The sequence below is a fragment of the Helobdella robusta genome (genome assembly GCF_000326865.2).
Source record: "Helobdella robusta unplaced genomic scaffold HELROscaffold_11, whole genome shotgun sequence".
Taxonomy (NCBI): domain Eukaryota; kingdom Metazoa; phylum Annelida; class Clitellata; order Rhynchobdellida; family Glossiphoniidae; genus Helobdella; species Helobdella robusta.
The window spans coordinates 2,692,691-2,714,529 of record NW_008703617.1 but is presented as its reverse complement, the minus strand read 5'-3'; the positions used below and the strand labels follow the sequence as shown (position 1 = coordinate 2,714,529).

At 32.5% G+C, this 21,839-nt stretch overlaps 3 protein-coding genes across 3 annotated transcripts; 1 reads left to right on the top strand and 2 right to left on the bottom strand.

The window, feature by feature from the left end:
- Nucleotides 1-1,419: 1,419 nt before the first annotated feature.
- Nucleotides 1,420-4,613, bottom strand: HELRODRAFT_167363 (hypothetical protein; the record flags this gene model as incomplete). The annotated part of the gene is made up of 3 exons (XM_009012880.1): nucleotides 1,420-1,502; nucleotides 2,720-2,776; nucleotides 4,427-4,613. 3 exons carry the CDS (start codon nucleotides 4,611-4,613, stop codon nucleotides 1,420-1,422), a joined length of 327 nt encoding a protein of 108 aa, XP_009011128.1.
- A 5,141-nt stretch (nucleotides 4,614-9,754) lies between these two features.
- On the top strand, nucleotides 9,755-13,961 carry HELRODRAFT_167362 (hypothetical protein; the record flags this gene model as incomplete). Its single annotated transcript, XM_009012879.1, has 9 exons — nucleotides 9,755-9,833; nucleotide 10,690; nucleotides 10,869-10,971; nucleotides 11,108-11,283; nucleotides 11,625-11,778; nucleotides 12,037-12,231; nucleotides 12,384-12,630; nucleotides 13,094-13,495; nucleotides 13,603-13,961. The coding sequence occupies 9 exons, from the start codon at nucleotides 9,755-9,757 to the stop codon at nucleotides 13,959-13,961; spliced, it is 1,716 nt and encodes a 571-aa protein (XP_009011127.1).
- A 391-nt stretch (nucleotides 13,962-14,352) lies between these two features.
- On the bottom strand, nucleotides 14,353-15,233 carry HELRODRAFT_167361 (hypothetical protein; the record flags this gene model as incomplete). Its single annotated transcript, XM_009012878.1, has 2 exons — nucleotides 14,353-14,727; nucleotides 14,814-15,233. The coding sequence occupies 2 exons, from the start codon at nucleotides 15,231-15,233 to the stop codon at nucleotides 14,353-14,355; spliced, it is 795 nt and encodes a 264-aa protein (XP_009011126.1).
- Nucleotides 15,234-21,839: the final 6,606 nt, after the last annotated feature.

Below are 21,839 nucleotides of genomic sequence, written 5' to 3'. Positions count from 1 at the left end.
TTAAAAAACTTCTTCTTCGTCTTCTTTTTCCTGTTGTACTTTCTGTAGATCACGATCTGGATGATAAACAAAATTTAACATTAGATCAACAAATCATAAGTGCAGATGATACTGTGATTTGTGATTGTATATCATAAAAAAATAAAATGATTGAAATATGGATTTATAATTCAAAATAATATACAACATCCAGCTTGATCGATAAAAGAAGTTACATAGCATAAATTTATTATTGGAGTAATTTTTATTCAATTTCCTTTTAATTCTTGTCATAATTGTCATAACATGTCATTCTTTCAAAATTGAAAAAAACTATATATCCAACCGACATTTTAATTTTTGAATTTAAGGATTGCATAAAACAACAAACACACAGTCAGCCAACCAAACTAGAACTCGCTAATTATAACGCACCAACAACAACTCCAAAAACCATCATACATCGTGTTGTTCACTGGAGATAGGAGAGTTTTTTTCTTTATTTGATCAGCTCGACCTCCAAGCATTACTCCACCCGTTAAAACCTCATCTTCGTCAAAGCAAAAATTTTTGGTTTAGCGTGTCGTTATATGAAAAAATTTTTTTTCTCTAGTTTTTGCTTTTATCTCTTGTATCTTTTCCTAATTTTATTAATAAATTATGCTAAAGATGCCACAGTAAAAATATTTTTCAAGATTACAAGATTCGCCTACACAAATATGTTATCTGTGGCTATGCATAAAAAGACCTTACCTAATTTGGCGTGTGTGTATCTGTGTGCGTGCGTGCTTGTGTGTGGGGGGTGTGCAGTTCATTCATACAGGTAGGCTTGAATGCTTTAGATGAACCAGGTTTTTTGCATTATGTATTGTATATATGTGTGTGTGTGTGTGTGTGTGTGTGTGTGCGTGTGTGTGTGCGTGACTTTGTGTGTATGTGTTTACATGAAAAATATTGTTGTAACAACAAAGTCATAAATAAAAAATTAATGTAGAGGACATAATGACTAACACAAAAGAACCAAGTAAAATGAATTAACGTTTTATTGTTTCACGGTCTGAAGCCTGTTTTTATTTGTATGTTTTTCGTTTTTGTTGTTTTTTTGTGTTTATTTGCTTTATTGTTGATGATTTTGTATTTATATGCTGTTCGTTTCGTGTCATAATGATATATATATATATATATATATATATATAATAGTTGCGTTTGTATGTGTGTTTGCTATTATAATAACAGAAACACATCAAGACACAAAAACTTACTGTAAAAAACATTATAACAACTACAACTACAACAAAATTTTGTTGTGACATTACATAAATGTTGAAAAAATAGTTTGTGACAAATCTAGAAGTTGTCGTTGGGGATAATTTTTAAATTTTTAAAATTGTTGCCGACATTTATTTTAACAATTTCACACAATTCTTTCATATTTTTCATTCAATGTCCGGTGTGGGGCAGGTATTCCCGCACCTCCCTCCTAGACCCACCACTAAACACATCTTGTTCCAGCTTGTTGTAAACTGTTAATGAAAAATTGGCTCATTCATTTGAAATATTTTTCTTTATAATGTTATTTTCGCAAACTGTCATTACACAATTTTCATAAAAATTAAAATAATTTTATTTCATGCCCATATGTTTTACTGGTTTTTAACAGGATAAAAGTCGAGTATCGAATAGCAGTATCGAAAAAATATCGCAATACATAACAACGCAACAAAAACTATAGCATTGTAACTGAACTAAAATGCATTGTCGTTGCTACTTAATGTACGTTATGTTGTTGTTGTTAGGTGTTGTTTGTTTGTTTGTATGTGTGTTTGTTGGGCTGTTGTTATCATATAGTTTTGTTTATTGTTGTTGTTGTTGTTGTGGCATGTAATATATGTGAGTTTATAATACTTCGTTGAGAGTTTTTAAACATTCTTGGGGCCACTGTGTTGTTGTTTATTCTTGGGGCCACTGTGTTGTTGTTTATTGGCGTAGAAAACAAATTATCACATAAAATATATTTTCTATAAGAGCACTTAATGCTCCGTTCTCTATACTCCTTCTACTCTCTCTCTCTCTCTCTCTCTCTCTCTCTCTCTCTCTCTCTCTCTCTCTCTCTCTTTCTTCTTTCTTTCTTTCTCTCATTCTTTCTTGTGTACCTAGATGAAATTTGTCCGTTTTGAGTCGTTTGTTTTATTTTGATGTTTTTAGCGAATGATTAATTTTTGCTCGAGTGCTTTAAATTATATTTATGCTAATAAAATGTCTTAACCTTTTCGTAAAAATTTTTTGTATATGAAATTAATTACACATCTGAGTGTACGCGCGTATGTGTGTGTGTTTTAGTGTGTGTGTTTTTGTGTGTGAGTGTATTTGTGTGTATGTTAAGATTTACCTATAACAGCCAAACTGTTATCATGTTATCGTTAAAGCATGAAACATGCTTCAAACGTTTATACGATTCACATTTTTTTGATATTTCCATCTAAAATCTTTGTGTACTAAATTTCAATGTTTCGTACCTTGTTACAGATATGTATTGGAATAAAAGTGGATTGCGAATGCATGCACGTTTGCTAGTGGAAGTGCAAGAACATTCACCTTCGGAGACACCCAATCTTTGGGAGTGAGTTATGTAGATGGAGCAATTCATCAGACAGCCCATCTATCATTCTAAAGTTGCAACCAGCTTCTCAGGAGTGGGACCACACCCACGTTTAACGTTTCGTTGTTGGCAAACATTAACATGCATACGAGTCAAGTGATATGCTCCAATCTACTGTTAAAAGTGTTGTTAAAAGTTCTGTGTGCGTGTGTGTGTTTGCGTGTGTGTGTGTATGTATGTGTGTGTGAGAGAAAGAGAGAGTGAGTGCGATGCGATGCGATGCGATTTGTATGCATGAAGTTTCCTGTATTATATTTTCAGCGGGAATGTACGGATCGTGCCTGGTCTCTGAAGGGCTCTACGACTTTCTTCAAGTTAATACGCTCTGCCTGAGCTGAATTTTGTTTTATTGTTTTTTACCTAGCACTCGAAGTTCTTTGCTAAAAAAAACTTTAAATTAAGTTTTACGTTCTGTAAAATATGTAAAAATTTATTCTTTGGCAGGTTTGAGATTGTTCTGGCAGTCTTTGCAGTTTTTATTCGTGAATATTTTATGGAAAAATATTTGGAACAACCTGCCTTTCACGATTTAACTTACGATTTTTTGTCCGCAAAAATATTTCAAAAGTGTTGTATGTGAAGTTGCACACTTGCAGCATAGCCGATGAATTCAGTTTTTTTTATTTGAAAGCACAGACACGTATGCAAAATTGAGTGATTGAGATGGATCTATGTGGAAAGGGAAAGAAGAATGTACGAAGACAAATTATGGATTTCCATTATTTTATGCGGAATTGAAATGCAAATTTGCATATCAACTTCACAACGCACTCACAACCGCAGGAGATTGATGCTGTTTTTGTTAACTTGACGAGAATTGAACTGACGCACTGACTTCTAAATGAATTCATACACTACCTTGCAATAATTAATGAAAATCATTTCAAAATTTCTAAATATTTCCACAACGCTGGCTCATTGGTTGAACTTTTTTTAGTTCTTTAAATCAGAATATCATAAGTTCATAATGGTAAAACGATCGTTTCTATAGTCATTCACTAAAAAATTCTTCAGAAAAAAAAATCTTAGCAAGATATACTGAAATATGATTGAAAATATTTGAAAAAGGTTTTTATAAAACAAGAAAGATATGAAAAGTTGGAGCCAAGTAAAGGTGTGGCGATAATAGAAGGATAGGCAGATTATATTTGCAGACATATGTTTGTATGAAGTATGTGATGACGTATGTGATGGGGCTAGCAAGGATGAAACATTTCCGTGGTCCCAGGAGCTTGAGTTGGATGGATGCGCAAGAAAACATAATTTGCATGCGGCAGTCTTGAGATGCGTGAACAATAAAAAAACTCTCAAAAAAATAAACATAACGAAATAAAAATGCCATAAGCAAAACAAGGAATCTTAAAAATCTCAACAAACAAAACATAAAAACCATTTTATTAGTCAATTAAATAGTAGCAATAGGTGCGTGCATGTGTAAATGCAAAATTAGCAACTGTAAAAAAAATTAATAACCAAACAAAAAAAACACTGAGCCAAAAAAACTAATTATATTAAACCTCTAAAAGGATGAAATGTATAGACCATAAAAAATAAAAAACAGAGCAACCAAAGCGTAAAGATGTAAACCCGAATCAGTGTAACAACATGCAAATGTTGACATTCAACCATGGAAAATATATTAATGACTTCAGATATTAAATAAATTTAATAAAAAGTATAAAGACTTATAGACCCATAAGTAATTTATTTCAGAAAAACATTCATAAAAATTTTGAATTTTGTCAATTTTTACAGTTATTCCAATAAGAAGAGTTTTAGTCACCTGACCACTCGATACATTTGCAGATTCCTCGCGATTCGGTGACATCTCGTTAAGTTGACAGTGTGGATTATCTTCAATATGATTATCGACGATGTTGATGCGGTTGTTGTTGTTGCTGTCAGCCATGTTGTCGTTGCTGTCATGGTTGTTGTTGTCATCGTTGTTGCTGCTGTTGTTGGCATTGTTGGCCATTATTTTTGGTCTAAAGGATGTTATAAATTAGTTGGGTGGTTTGCCATCAATCCGTAAAACTGTAGGTCTATGTAAGGTTTTTTGTTGTAGCTGCATGTGTGTTAACGATTAAGTTCAATTCCATTAACATGTGATCATCGTTTAGATTTTGTATCTGTAAATAACAATCATAATAATAATTTATTATTATGATTGTTATGCAAATTATCATCAGCATCATCAGCATCTACGTCATCACCTACTTCAACATTGACGTCATCATCGACGTCCCATCACGGTCAGTGCTGTCATCAGTATAAATAAGTATAAGCAATCGATCATTTGTGCATCAGCAGCAGAACCAATAAGAGGCCCCTGATGTTGTTGAGACTACAAACTGTCTCTCCCTTGTGATGGTTTCATCTTCAATATTTTTTGGTGATAGTCGTGTGGGTGTATGAGAGGGGAGTTGGTTGGGGGACTTTGGGGATTGCAGCTCCCACAAAAAGTTGTATACAAATTTGTTTTTGTAATTAACGGTGCGTGTCCCAAAAGAATTTGTTATGATCTTTTTGCATCGGAATGCCTATTGCAGCGAAAGTTTAGATGTAAACAAGGCAAAATATTTATGGCGTATATTAATTTTTTATCCATTTATTGAATTATTTAAAATATTTTTTTATATTTATTTATTTCAATGCTTATTTTCCATTTTAAATACAATAATTTTAAAAATTTGACGTTTTAACAATGACAAACGTGACTGAACATGATGACGATGACATATAACTGAATATGATGATGATGATGATGAGGAAGATGACGAAGCTGATAACAAACGTCATTTTGATGATGATGAAGATGATGATTTTGATAGCAAACGTTATGATGAGAATGATGAAGATGACGAAGTTGAGGTATAATGATGAGATGTGATGTGAGTAAAAAAACCAACAACAAACCAACGGCGAATGAGTAACAGCAGTAGTGGCATATTTGTCCCTACATCCTAATTTATAAAGTAATTTGTTATACGTAAATAAATTGGGAAAAAAATTATAATTACATGCTTCAAACATCAAAAAACTTTCAATTTATCCAGATATATTTAAATAGAAGTAACTATTTATAAACAGTTTTCCAAATCTCAAAACTTAATGTTGGCAATTGAAACCTCCATCTTATATACCCTCAAATCGACACACATATATACATAAAGAGCCTACAAAATATTCTACATGTGTATGTTGTATGTCTGTACCGTGTGTATATGCGTGTGTGTGTACGTTATATCTGAATATGTGTGTGTGGTGTGCGTGTGTGTGTGTGTGGTGTGTCTGTGTAAATGTTTGTTTGTCTGTGTGTGAATGTGTGTGTGAATATGTGTGTGAAGATGTGTGCATTTTGTAGCATCCATAGTGTAGACTGTGTAAGTAGACTATAATTTAAAATAAAAAGGCATTCACCGACATGCAAACTCCTCATCAAATAACATCAAAAGAATTGTTGTTGCTGTTTTGGATTTCTTTCCCTACAAACGGCATCGGCTGGACTCAACTTTTCAGGATGTTAAATAATCTTACGCCTTCTAGATAAAGCCATTAGGTCATTTTTAATACGCTATTCGCGTAAAATTAATTTCAATAATTTAAATTTTTTTATTTCCACTGTAGTTTCTAAAATTTAAATAAATTTTCATCATGATAAGCACTTCGAATGAAAAACTTGCAAATGATGTCTTCAATAGATTTAATTAAGACTGCATTAGGACAACATTTTTTCATCTAACTTTATGCTGCTGTTTTTTAAAATTAGGATTTGTAATCATGGATATCTGACACGAAATTTTCAACTTGCTATATCGTTACTGGAATAAACATTAAGTTGAATTAATACAATTTACTAACACATAAGTATGCGTGTATGTGTATGTATATGTATGTGTGTACGGGTGTTCATTTGTTTATGTGTGTTTGTGTGCGTGTGTGTTTGAGTGTGCGTTTGACTTTATATGTTTATGTTGTGTACTCATGTATGTGTGTGTCTGTGAGTGTGTGTGTGTGTGTGTGTTTTATATATGTGGTGTGTGTGTTTTATATGTGTGGTGTGTGTGTGTGTGTGTGTGTGTGTGGTGTGTGTGAGTTTGCGCATGTGTATGTGATGATAACACAGACAATGCAAAATATAATTGTTATGGAGCGTAATACAATTGGTATACGCCAGTCTGTTTTGCCTTAATGGTTGGCTGAATAAATAAAATGACTCACGAAATGAATAAACGAACGAACGAACGAACGAATGAATTAATGAATTAATTAAAGAACGAACGAACGAACAAATGAAGGAATTAATGAATGAATTAATTAATTAATTAGTTAATTCATGGACAGACGATCAAAACATAAATGAATTAATAAAAACACACATGATTGGACTGCCAAATATAAAAATCTCCTCCGAACAAATTGAACGGCCTAATGGATAAAAATAGAGATCACTCGTAAATCAGATGACAGACGATCAATTGAACAAATAAAAACATTTAAAAAATACTAAACATATACAAAATGTTCAGACACGAACATACTTTATAGAGATATATATACACGTGGTGGTGATAATAATAATAATAATGGGAACATCATTTTATTTTCATCATAAATCACACGTTAAAAAGAATTGTTAATGAATTAAAATTTAATAAAAGTAAAATTGTTTCAAAATTAAGAATTAAAATATTCTACGAAGCTCGACATCCTAAAGAAGAATGCGTGCAACAAGAAAGGATTAGTTCTAAAGGATGCATTCAATTAGTATTTCTGTCACAATAAATGGCATACGATGACGATATTGCAGAGTACATGAGACTATTGTTAAATTATAATAATAACAATAACAAAAATAATAATAATCGAGTAATAAATTTCTCGCTAATTAATTCTTCACTATTACATTCGAGATTAGGTTGAAGTCAGCGTTGGAGTTGGAAGGTAGCACAGCATAGATCATAGGCCCAGAAACCATCTTGTATATGAAGTGTTTGTTATCAGGTGGAAAATTTATTTTTTATTACCAGCATATATGTGTGGATGGGATCTTTATAAAAATTAATTTTTGATGATGGTGTTGACGATGATGATTTTTCGTTGATAATGTGTATGTGTGTTTTGTGTGTGTGTGTTTTTGTATGTGTGTGTGAATGTGTGTGTAGGTGTGTGCGTATTTGTGTGCGCGTGTTTTGCATTTTTTTACACAAAACCTCGTACAAAATTAGGCCACGCCATAGGAACGCAACTAGTTTCGTGTTTCTAAAGCATTCCAGCAGCTTTCAGCAGATGCACACTGCCTATTGTTATCACACATCTCTAACTAAATAAATCTTTGCTCATCAACTCAGCCCAATTATTATTGTTAGTCAGTCGGATTTGTTATCTGCAGACATACGTAAGGTTAATGTTTTGTTACTAAGTTGAAAAAGTACTGCTTGTTTGTTTGCTTGCTTGTTTGTTTGTTTGTTTGTTTGTTTGTTTGTTTGATTGTTTGATTGTTTGTCTGTTTATTTGTTTGCTGGTTTTATCTATGTGGGCATATTAGGTGTTCGAATCACATATCCAACTAAATACTTATCCAAGTTATATACACCATATACACATCTGCATTGAACAGTCAATCATTAAATAAAAACGCTCGTTAAGTTGGCGATCGAGAACCGGAAACAAGTTATCTTTATTATGGTCACGTGTGATGGTTGTAGCAGACCAAACGTCAAATAGGGTGGAGCGATATTGTTTATAATTTGCTAAGCACACACACACGCATACATACACACACACAATCATACACACACAATACCAAAGCAAATTTTGTTTATTTCATGTGCGTGCGTACATGCGTGCCATAGGCAAATAATTTTATTTATTGTTTATTTTTTAATAAATTTTTATTCAAGTTTTTCCATAGGATTGCTTACGGTAATATAGTATTTTATCAATTTTTGTTCTTTTTTCATTTTTATTTTCATCAAAATTGGTAGTAGTAATAGTTGTAGTAGCAGTAATAGTTGTAGTAGCAGCAGTAGTAGTAGTAGTGGTGGTGGTGGTAGCGACAACAACAACAACAACAGCGCAAACAGTAGTAGCTTAAATTCTAAATTCTAAATAAATATTAAATTCTTGTTATAAATAATAAATATCTATAGCTTTTTAGATAATAATAACCAGCAGTCGAAAGATATCCAGCCAGAGGTCAGTTAGGATTTATATAAGATGCAAAGTATCGTGCATTATACTATGGCGTGCGACTAGCGTTGCTAGTGTTAACTTTTTTTAACAGGTATGCCTTGGCAGTCTTTCCTAGTTCTTAACTATAAAATAACGTTACCGCAGTTGCCGTGTGCTGTTGTTGTTGCTGTGTTGTTGTTGTTGTTGTTGTTGTTGTTGTGTTGTTGTCGATGTTACGTCTGTTGTCATGTTGTGTGTTTATGCTGTAGTTGTTGGTGCTGTTATCATCCCAACGCGGTTGTTTCTTGCAGTGTTTTGTCAACAGTTTTTATTTTCAATGCTATTTAATACTGGTTGTAGTATAAATAACTAATTAAGTAATAATAATAGTAGCAGTAGGAATGGGAAAGTTACTACGTAAGTAGTAATAATAGTGGGAGTAGTAGTTGTAGTAGCATTTATAGTAGTAGTAATAGTAGTAGTAGTATAGTAGTAGTACTAGTTGTAGTAGTAGTAGTAGTAGTAGTAGTTGCAGTAGTAGTTGTAGCAGTAGTTGCGATAAAGAAAAAAGTGTGGAAGTATTAAAGTAAGAAGGACGAAAGGAAGAAGGGCAAATCCTGTGGAGCGTTTGATCATGAAATTGTTGTGTCAATAGCTTAACAAGCCCTGCCATTGCAAACATGTCCTTTTTAAATTACACAAACCAATGAATACTAGCTAAAATACGCTAAAAATTACATTTAAAAAAATGTTTGTAAAAAATTGAATTAACTCAGCAAAATGATAAAAGAAAACATGGAATAAGCAACATATATCTTTTCACACACCTTATCACGCAAGGGTTAATGGGAAAGATAGCAAAATGGAAAAATATCATTTTTATTTAGAGCACGTACATACGAAATATAAAAAGGTCTAATATATAAATAAAAATATATAAACATGGAGTGTGTGTGTGTGTGTGTGTGGGTGTGTGTGTGGGTGTGTGGGTGTGGGTGGGTGTGGGCTGGTGCGCTTAATTGTAAGTTGTCAATCAAAGCTGACACTATTTTATGCAACAATTCTGTCACGTTGAATGTTTTCCAGTTTTTGAGAGTCCATCGAACTATTAATTTATTGCACCTGATTTATTACTTGCCCTCAATTTAAAACCTTTTTTTGAAATCCGTGTTTGTTAAACTCATTTTCCAACAAATTATAACTGGAAAAATGTTTTGAAAATTTTAGTCACATTCGTCTTCTTTTGCATATAATTCAACAGTTTTTTCAGAATTGTCTCCAGAGGGATTCAGCCAGTTCCGTGTCCTCTCCAGGCGCTAATCAAATCTTCAACAATTTTGTTCTTCAAATTTGAGAACACGCAAACAACAAATGCAACACTTGTTGGTATATTCTTTGAAGTGAACGTACATACAATGTTTAAGATGTACAAAAATTGTTGCTTTGTATAGAAATTTTTCAATAGTACCTATTTCGATAGCTTATGTTCTACGTTTCTGTTTTTCGTTATGTTTTGACGTTACCAGAGGAACAAAAACATTGGTCGTTGTATAATTTTGTTGAATATCAATAAGGAAATTTTAAAAGCCATCCTGTAGTGTAATGTAACTGGGGTTATTAATGTTGTCGACAAACACGTTTTGTGAAGACATTTACAGGGAAAAGTTTGGAAAATTCATTAACATTACATTAATTACATATAATATCCATTGAATGGTTAAACCATAAAATACTATGAAAGCATCATCGTTTGAATCAAGTTCTAAAAAAAATTTTACACACACGAAACACGTATTGCAGTATTTTTCAATGTCAGTTTTTATTTGTAATCAGTCTCACCAAAATTTGAATCAAAGGACCTCATCCATTTTGCATAGGGTCTGAATGTTAAATTTTGATGTAAAATAAAATTAAGCTACTGATAAAAAGAATTATACGTTCTCTATTAACATTACATCAAACTTGTAATCTACTAAAACTCTTGTTATGGGCTCACTATCAAAGGAACTACAAGTTAGAAAACATTAATAACTAGATTGTTCATGTACATCTCCAGTTACAAATTTAAAAGTAAACAGCAGTTGTTAGACATGGCGTCTGCTTTTACAAAGTTAGGTGCCCTATCTCGGCCAGTCTGCCGATTGCGTCTCTACAGTGAAGTGAATTATATATGACTATTTTAAATTTTTTAATTAATTTATTTTACTCAATTTTTCATTTTATATTTATAAATAATTTTTTATGAATTATGATTTAAGTATATTTAAATAAATTTATTTAATTATTTTTCTTCAGGAGGGGTTCAAAAAATGTTTCCACAACGGGGCTGCATATTATTATTCATCATGTCCAGCATTGACTTTAACTATAAGCTGTGAGAAACATTCTGCAAATAATTATGTTGTTTCATTTCCTACCAACTGCAGAAGATTTCTATCTGCCACCGGTTCCAAATTCTCATCAATAACCAGGTAGGTATCTTTTCTTTTTCTTATTTTAAATTTAATTAAAATATGTCTTATTTTTTATTAAACGTGTTACAGTTAATTAATCTAATTAATGAGTTTATGTTATTCTATTATTCATTTTTACAAAAATATTCATTCAGTTTATATATATATATATATATATATATATATATATATATATATATATATATATATAGATATATATATATGTTGATTTTCAAATTATAAAATAAATTTCAGGTGAGATTTTATCATTTTCAAGGAAATTTAAAATTTTGATTTTACTAGATTTTTAATAAAAATTTATTTTTATTTATTCAAAGTTTTGAACATGGTTTTCACAGGTTTGTCCCTTTGTCATCTAAAACTTTGTTCAAAAAACTAGTTCAAGATATAGAAAAATCAGATGTCACAGAATTGGGATTATTTGAGAAATTTGCATTTGGGGTCAACCACATCATAAGCAACACTAACTACAGTCATCTTCCTGAAATGAAGGTTTGTTAATCGTTTGTCACTGATCACACCTTAAATTTTATTGATTTTGATTTTTAAACATTTAAATAACTACTAAAATGTATGCCAACATTGGAATGTTGGTTTTAGTTTTTGTTTTAAAAAATTATTGCCATCCTCACGCTCATATGTAAAATTATCTGACAACTTTCATTGAAGTTATAAACTAGATATTAATAAATGTTATAAGTAATGGTAAATTAATGAATTATGTAAATTATTGTCTACTTGTCTACTTAGCTGCTATATGATCCTCTGAATCCTGACAACACAACACTGGCCAGTCGAGCATTTACTAGCAAAGAATTACTTGACAGAGAGTTCTGGTTCTTACAGAAGTTTAGTTATCATTTGGACAAAGCAGGGTTCACTGAGATTGATAAAGGAGACTTGCTAGAAATGCTGGCTGAGAAACCAGTTGGGAAGGGTGTAATTGTTAGTTTCAGCTGTTTATTTATTTTAATTATTTATTGTAATCATTTTTTTATTAAGTTTTCAATTTAATTAAATTCAATTTAAACAAATCCTTAACCCATTCAAATCAATGTTCAAAAATGACATTTAAATTTGAATATCAAATATCACAGGCAGACGTGAAGACGGACAAATTTGAAATACTACGCTTCTGGGTTCTCGGAGATATTGTCTACGCGCCGTCATCCTCTTCATCATCGTCTCCATCGTATTTAAATCTGTTTCTGGGAGAACAAACGTCTAGAAAGTTGTACAAAAGAGTCATAGTGGCATCAAGGCTTAAGAATGAGAAGAAGTTGTCACTGAAACTCTACAAGGATATCCCAGCCAACACACTTCATCTTCTTCTGCCACCTTCTGGTAACAATATTCTTCTTTTTCAACTATTTTACCTCTAGGTTATAAAATAAATTATTTAAAATTATATTTTTTTTTTATTAAAATGAAATTAAGATGAATCTAAACTGCATTCTATGATTTAAAGTGTGTTATTTATAATATATTTTAATTATTTAACAATTCAATGGCTGGCTCACTTGTATTGCTTTCATTTTTTTTCATAATTTCTACCTACTTTTCAGAATCTCATATTTCTTGTAACAATTTTTATTTTTAAATCAATCCCATTTTTCTACTTTTTATTCTAATCCTAATATTTCTTCTTACTTCTATTTGCACATTGTAATAAGTTTTTAAATTCTAGAATTTTAATTTGAAGAATTGTAGGAAGAAAAATCTAGGTTCAAAAAAACATTTACATTTTTGAAAATTAAAGCTTTTAAATAGCAGATCAGTGAGAAATTTTTTTGAACCATTAACGCAGGTGGGTTGAGGATGCACCCAACGTACCGTAACTTGATCCTCTACAGTGCATCCCTGTCGGCCTTCTTCTTGTTCTCTAGATATGCTGTGATGTGGATGTTTGGTGAGAACATGCACCTTGGTTATCTACCCATCTCGTTTTCAGCATTCTTTGGAATCGCAGGAGTCACATTTTGGACTTTGTATAAACAGCGTCAGAAAAGATATCTAACGGACGTCCTTGACGTAGTGTATGATCATTTCGTCATAGGCAATCAAAACATTCTTCCAGTAGTCATGGACAAATGTCATGAAGAATTGTTGAAAGGTGTTTTGTTGTCCTACCACTTTCTATCTACCAGTGCCCAAGATGTTAACACTTTTAAAGACAGTAGTGATAAACTCGAAAGTCTTACTAACAAAGGTTTTAACCTCTTTGAAATATTAACTCGTGCATTATATTTACAGCCTTATCACAAAGTCAAAACAAAATTGAATAACATTAACTCAGTTTAACAAACCACTCCCAAGGTTCTGGAGTGACAAAAGAAAAAATAGACCAGAGCATCAGCAAGTGGCTGGAGTCTGCCACAGGTAGAACAGACATCAAATTCAACAGTTCTGAAAGCATCAAATGGCTGAGTGACATTGGCATCTTAAGCATAGACCAACAAACTGGAACAATAAGTGTCCTGCCCCTTTCGGCTGCAATTAAACTTTTACCTGTTAATGATTTAACGTCATCCTCATTTCCGTCCGTAAGGGTTGATGAGTTTGACTTGTTCCATGGCGATCTAGCTGAGGCTACAAACTTGGAAAGGAAGGATCTGGTCGATAGCATCATCTCCAACGTGTGGGGCACAATCAACAGACTCCAAAGAAGATACTAACATGTTTTAAGATTTTAATTATTTATAATTTGTTCTGGCTGTTTCAACTATATCTAATTCTGCATACCCATTAAGGATTGTTGTTGAATGGATTGTAGTACAGTAGAAAAAATTTTATTGTTCACTAAATTTCAACTGGTGAATGTTTCATAACATAAAACCATTAATCAGTAAACTAAGTTAAAATATATACATGTATAGAGAAGCACACTTATTCTTTAAAATACTAATAATGTTTTTACTAATAAATAATTTAAAATGTGTAAACTGCTTTTACAAAAATCATCCTGCATAATAGAAAAAAAATCACATAGTCAGTTAATATGCCGAAGCTAAATAACTATAAGTGTAGTTTAGCTACAAACTAATAAAATGTATTGTAGTACAGTTGTCATTTATTTGCAATGTTAGCAAATAGGCTCTTCAATATTTCCAACTCCTTCAGCAAGTCATTGACTTTATTATTCAGCCTGCTATTTTCTTCTGTCAAAACCTTCACTTTCTCCATTGTTTCCATCTGCTTTTGACGAGCCTTGTCCCTACTTTTCCTCACTGACTCGTTGTTTCTTTCTCGCTTCTCAATATAGTTTGGATTGTTTTTGTCCAGAGATGAGATGCTGGCACTGCTGCTGCTGACACTCATACCAGCTGTTGAGGATTTTCTCGTCATCTTCCTTGAGTTTGATTTTTCCTTCTTTTGTGCATGGCGAACATCATTCCCCTCTTTAATATTTTCATTTTCTTTTATTACAGCATCAGGAAGAGTCTAGGTTAATGGATTTAAAATTATTTGTTCAGATTTATAGTCAAAATAACAGATGGTGGTGAAAATGTGCAGAAACAAAACATCACCTGTTCACACAGATGCCAGGGAAGTAATGAAATGTTGTTGACACTTTCCTCCATTCCAGCATCAAGTAAATCAGAAACTTGTTTATCACAATCTTTGTCAGACCAGGCTTTCATTGACTCCATCAAGATGTCCTCCACATTGAAATTAATAGAACAATCTTCACCTTCCATCAGTAATGTCTCTTCTTTAGATTTAGATGGTTCACAAAGCTCTGTTTGCTCACTACAGTAATAAGTTCCATCAAACAAATCTCCAGTTATGTTGCTGAGAATGTCATCAAAATCAGCATTGGAGTTGTCAAACTTAGGGCAGTCCAAGCTATCCACCGCCGTCGTAGAATCTGCCACTGCAATGCGCCCCAGTCCTCTCCCGATGTGGGGAGAGGGTGCGGGAAAGAAATCCAGTAGATCGTTTATCATTGATGACGACACCGTATGCGTTGTTTGGTCGATACATTTTTCAGTGAAAAGAGTTGCTTGATTGTCGTTCGTACTAAAACCTGAACCCGGCGGATCACCTAATAACCCGTAGTATGTGCTAGATACATCGTAATACAAACTAAGATTATTATTTGAAGAATTTAACATAGAATTTAAATAACACCGCAGGTTATAGACAAAGCGAATTTGTTTCGCTTTTTTGACGATTGGATGCCGGTCTGTACGGAGTCAGCCGATTGAATTTCATCAATCAACCAACAAGACAAACTTTTCAATTTAGAAAAATGACTGAAATTCAGATGACCAAACTAATATATTTGGGCTGAACAATTGTTATGGTAATATTTATTTACATATTCATCCGCATCAATTTGTTTCAAAATTAATCTGTAACTATAAATGAAGTTTTACTTTTTAAATCTCAAATCAAATAACATTTTAAAATTAATCTCATTAAAAAAATTAAGTAAAACTCATGAAATACTAAAATATAGAAAGATTTGTATGGATATATTTTTCGTAAGTTTAAATATTAATCTATTTATAATTGTTACGTAAATTCCAGTAAATTTAATTGGTTTATAAAAATATCTTTTGTGTATTTACCCACATTTCTCTTCGATTGCGCAATATTGCTAAAGTTAAAAGTTAATTTAATTCTAAATTGAATTCCACGTGTAAACACTTCGTATGTAGTTTATTCTAGTTATATGTATCGAACAGTATCTTATTGAACAAAGTGGTATCATAAAATGAATAAAAATACTTTTTTCAAAAATTTAAAAAATTCTCAATTTGATTTCATTACGATATCGATGATGATGATGATTGTGACCTGGCTAATTAAAAAATATCAAATAAAATTTATAAAATAGGATGGGTATCAATCAATCAATCAATTAACTTATAAAGCGCTATTTCAGCGATGTTCAACAGCGCTCCTCAATGAATTTTGAAAACAGATGGGTCTTGAGATCCGCTCTGAACTTCGCAAGTGATGGAGAAGTAGTCAGAGAAGTAGGTAGAGGGTTCCAGAGAAAAGGACCAGAAAATCCAAAAGCAGATTCGGCAAAAGAGTGTTTAACACGAGTTAGGAAAAAGCGAGAACAAGACGATCGTAAACCGGGGCGTTTAGGTTCAATTAATAGGTATATCTGATAAATACTTAGGAAATAATTTAGTTTGAGACTTGTACATAAACGTGCAAATTTTAAAAATTATTCTATATTTTATAGGTAGCCAGTGCAAGAAAACAAGATATGGAGATATATGAGAAAAGAAAGAGGCACGAGCAACTAGACGAGCCGCAGAGTTAAAAGCTTTACTTAAGGGATAGAGTATAGAGTCAGGAAGACCATAGTAGAGTGAGTTACGTTGCGAAATCGTTGGAGGGAAATGACGTCATGTTAACAGTAGTTATTTTACTGGATAGTAATTAATCAGCCCGTATAAAGGTTGTATTCAATTCCTATCAAATAAATTTGACCAAATATCATACGCAGGCAAATATAAAAATATATATATATATATATATATATATATATATATATATATACGTAGTTATAATGCATTTATGATGTTGTATTTACACATTCAAATTGTACAATTGTGTTATGGTGTAGTTTCAAATTATTTTGAATTCTCTCGGAAAAATTTAAACTTTTTACAATATATATATATGTTACTTTTATCAACAATTATTAAAAAATTTTCAATTTGATTTCACCGCGATATCGATGATGATGATTGTGACCTGACTGATTAAAAAGTATCAATGAAAATTTTTAAAATGGGATGGAGAATTTGTTATATTGGGATATTCGTATATAAAGCGAGCAAAAGTTTAATATAAAAGCGCATATAAATCTACGCATATTGGCTCCGCTTGGCTTGGCTCGGCTTGAAATTGGATGTTAAGCTAGGTGTGGTCTCAAACTATTTGGAATTCTCCCAGAAAAATTTGAACTGCGTGCGCACATATGTAACACTGATTACTGTTTCTTCAATAATGAATTTATATACTATATATATATATTTATATATATATAAAGCGAGCAAAATTTTAATATAAAAGCGCTTATAAATCTACGCATATTGGTTCAGCTTGGCTTGGCTCGGCTTGGAATTGGATGTTAAGCAAGGTGTGGTCTCAAACTATTTTGAATTCTCCCCGAAAAATTTGAACTGCGTGCCTACATATGTAGCATTGATTACTGTTGCTTTTATAAAGAATTTATATAATATATATATATATATATATTAATTTTAATATATATATATATATAAATTAACTAGAATCCATGTATACAAATAATTAATAAGATTATATGTTTATATAAAAAGCAATATAGCAGATTCAACCAGCCAATCAGAAAGTTTCGAAGGCGTTCGATCGTTGACGTCAATTTAGTACGGTTAGCATCGTTGTTAAGACTGTATATTAGTGTATTACATACATTAAAATAGTTTTTTACTGATGTGAATGATTGAAATGATGAGAATGTATTGTTGAAACGAGTATAAATAGGAGCTGAGACAGCACGAAAATCAGATCAGGCATTCTGCCTCGCTTAATGCTTGAACCGGTCTGCCTGATCTAATTTATTTTTTTTATTTTATTTATTTTATTATATAGAGTTATATAAATTTATATAGAGTTGCGCGGCTATATATGTTTGTCTGTGGTTTGTATGTTTGTATTTTTTTTATTTTAGGTGGGTTCTTTAGCGGTTGCTCATACATACATACATACATACATTATGTTTGTTTGTGTGGTAGTATGTTGTGTTCCATTTTGCTCCTTTTTCTCTTTCTTCATGAGTCTTGAGTTAAGTTAATGAAACATAGGTAGGTGAGATTAAAAATTAATTTTTTATATAGGTAGGCTAGGGCATATGGTAATTTAGTTACATAGGTAGGTTAGGGACATCTATTCTTTTACTCTTACTTGGTGGTGTGTATTTTGTTTTGGTTTTTTTTTGTTTTGTTTCACACGATACATTCAACAAGTACGCGGTGGTTCCTGGTTTTAGTGGAATTTTTATTGATTGAATTTGGTAGTTTGAATGGTTATATAGAGTTTGCGCGGTTATATAGAGTTTGCGCGGTTATATAGAGTTTGCGCGGTTATATAGAGTTATATAGAGTTATATAGAGTTATATAGAGCATAAATCCTATATAGATACCTTTCTTTGAGGTTCTTTTCTTTGCTGACCGGTCGGCTTCTTTGCGTTTCTCTATTTTCATTTTAATTGATTAAATAAATAAGATTTTTCCATTTAGGTTCATTCAGGTTCATTCATTCAGGTTGAAGCTTCCAGAGGAGTTCATTGTGGACGATCAGAATGGTTGTGATGTCACGCTACGCTTGTTCATTCATTGGCAAAGACGGGTACGTTTTACGGTTTCTTTGCTGTTCCTTTTTTTGCCAGTTGGCTGGCTTTTTCTATAGGCAGGTTTCACCGCGGCTCGTTTGTCAATTTTCATTTATATTAATTTAAATAAATAAGTTTTTTCATTTTATTCATTTCATTCAGGTTGAAGCTTCCAGAGGAGCTCATCATGGAAGATGTCAGGCTACGTTCGTTCATTCAGTGGCAAAGAATACACGCCTGGCTGGGATATGTTTTATTCTTTTTTCTCTGTAATTTAACATTAAGTAAGAATGCATACACGCACACACGCACACACATACACACACATTAAGTAGCTATATAGGTAGGTTAGATAGGCATAATTTTAATTGTAGGTAGGATAGATTGGAAGCATCCAACACTAATGTAGTCGAATAGGTAGGCGCGTAAGTTTGTCGCTTCTATTTTTTCTTGCACCCACATTACACGCATCAGCGTATTACACACAGATACACAATTGCATACATAAACACATATGTTAGTATTTGAGCGTAATTTTATTTTCATTACACATTCTAATTTATTATTACTAAGGTTGAGAGTAATTTAATTTCATAGGTACTTAAGGGAAATAATGTAATTCTAGGAACAATCTTGTAATGTAAATTAAAACGCTGTAAGTGTATCGATAGGTAGGTAAATTATTAAGTTTTATATTATTATTATGTTGGAGCCCAAGGCATTACGTAGGTGGTGGGGTGGGTGCCGAAAGGCCAATGAATTGGGCTCTTGAGTTTTGTAATTTTAGGTAAGCTAGGACCATAATGTAATGAATAGGTAAGTTAAGGCTACGTTGTAACACATACTCATTAATAGATTTAAGGTTTAAGTTTTATATTATTATTATTAAGTTGGAGCCCAAGGCATTACGTAGGTGGTGGGGTGGGTGCCGATTGGCCAATGAATTGGGCTCTTGAGTTTTGTAATTTTTATGTAAGCTAGGGCTTAATTGTAATGAATAGGTAAGTTGAGGGTACAATAGCCGATAGACTCTGAATTTCAAAGTCCCTTGTCAGAGGTAAGCCTTGGTGGCCAGTGGTGAACCGGCAATGGCTTACTATCCGGACGGCAATGGTTTACTATCTGCACGGTAATGATTTACTATGCGGCATGGCCATAGTCTACTACCCGCACGGCATCCGGACGGCAAATGGTTTACTATCCGCACGGCAATAGTCTACTATCCGCACGGCAATGGTTTACTATCCGGTGCCCTGGCTGTCGGTGAACCTCTGTGCAAGGAGGGAGAATGAAGGGGGACTTTCGACTATCGTACCATTATCAATTTAATATAGATTAGTTAAGGTAATTGAATATGTAGATAGGATTATTTTTATTAAGCAATTTGAGATGCAGGCACCGCTAAGCTTTCTGATGAGAATTTTCTTTTTCTCCATTCCACGGGCTGTGTTTCAGCAACAATCTCGAGGAGGACTGGCACCAGTTTTGGAGGACAACGTAGGAACCGGAAAGCATTCAACATTCTGCCTTTGTCAAATGGACGACGGTAAGTTTTTTTTACATTTTAATCTCTTTATTATTTTCAGTTATTATTTATTTGCCATTATTTCCATTTTATCATTTTTTGCTTCTAAGATTCTAACATTCATTTACTACTACGCTAATAAAAAAAAATTGTCTACAGAATGATAGAGGTGGGCAGTGGTGGGAGTCAGCATGTTTCAGATGGTGGTCTCAGATTTCCGTATGATGATGGTGGTATAGAAGAATCAGCGCGTTGGCTGTTCGACTGACACTCAGAAGTTCGGATGAAATCTTGTGTGCCGATCTGAATGTGGTGGTCGGTGCAATGGATTAAAGTAACGACGCTTTTTGAAGTAAAGTTTAGTTTCGTTTTTTTTTGTCTCATTCATTCATGTTTTCCCTCAATCTTTCAAATTATTCTTCCATTAATTGACGTTAATTCATTCTATTCATTCATTCATTCTTTTAACTAATTATTTAATCATTCAGTTCATCATTTATTCGTTCGTTCCATTGTTTCTTGATTTACTACTAAGCTAATAAAAATTAGTTTTTTTACAGAATGATGAGAGGTTCGCTGTGGTAGGCGTCAGCACGTTTCAGATGGTGGTCTCATGATGATCGTTCCGATGACAATTTGAAAAAAACAACGACGATTTTTGAAGTATGGTTTAGTTTTTTTTTTATTTTTTCTCATTCATTTTATTACTATCTTTCAAATTATTCCTCCATTAATTGATTCATTAATGGAGGATTCATTCATTCATTCATTCTATTCATTCGTTAAATCATTGATTGATTGATTGGTTGATTAATGAGTTAATTCATTCATTCAACCAATCATTCAATCATTCAGTTAATCATTTATTCGTTCGTTCTTTTGTTCCTTGATTATTTACCAACACGCTAATTAAAAAACTTGTCTTCAGAATGATGAGAGGTGGGCTATGGTGGGCGTCAGCGTGTTTCAGGTGGTGGTCTCATGATGATCGTTCCGATGACAATTTGAAGATAATATTAAAAGAAAATTTGTTCTTGTCCCATCGTACCATTAAAAGTACTCGAATTTGTCATCTAAATAAGATAAGTTGCCTTTTTTTCCAATGGCTTGTTTTTTATTTAAAAAATTTTTTTTTCAATTTATTTCTCAGTATCCGGTCAAATTCATTCCATCGATGCGTGTCAGATGATGGTCGGTGCAATGGAGGCTCGTCCGTAGTGGGTAAAGAAGTTTTTGTAGAGTACACGCACGCACATTTACACACACACATCAATACAACACATACATACACAACATCCATTCATTCGGTGTCGTTGTTATGTTTTTCTTCAACTTTCTATTTTCTTTACCAGACTTAACTTGATTCGTAGGTAAATTAGGGATTGAGATGAGTTGAACAATCGTAGGTAGGCTAGGGCTTGACATTAGTTAAAAAGTTCCAAGTAAAATAAAAACGCTGAAATATGTAAACTAAAATACCTAAAATATGTAAAATTCCAAAAACGTAGAAATACATATTTGTAGGTAGGTGAGTTGAGTTAATGATTATAAGTAAGCTAGGGCCTTAAGAGTAATTTAATTGTAGGTAGGTGACTGACTACTATTCTTGCGACTTTTTACTAGTTTTTTGTGATGTTGTTGTTTTCGTTTCACAGCCCCACACCAACAAAACAAACTACATTTTA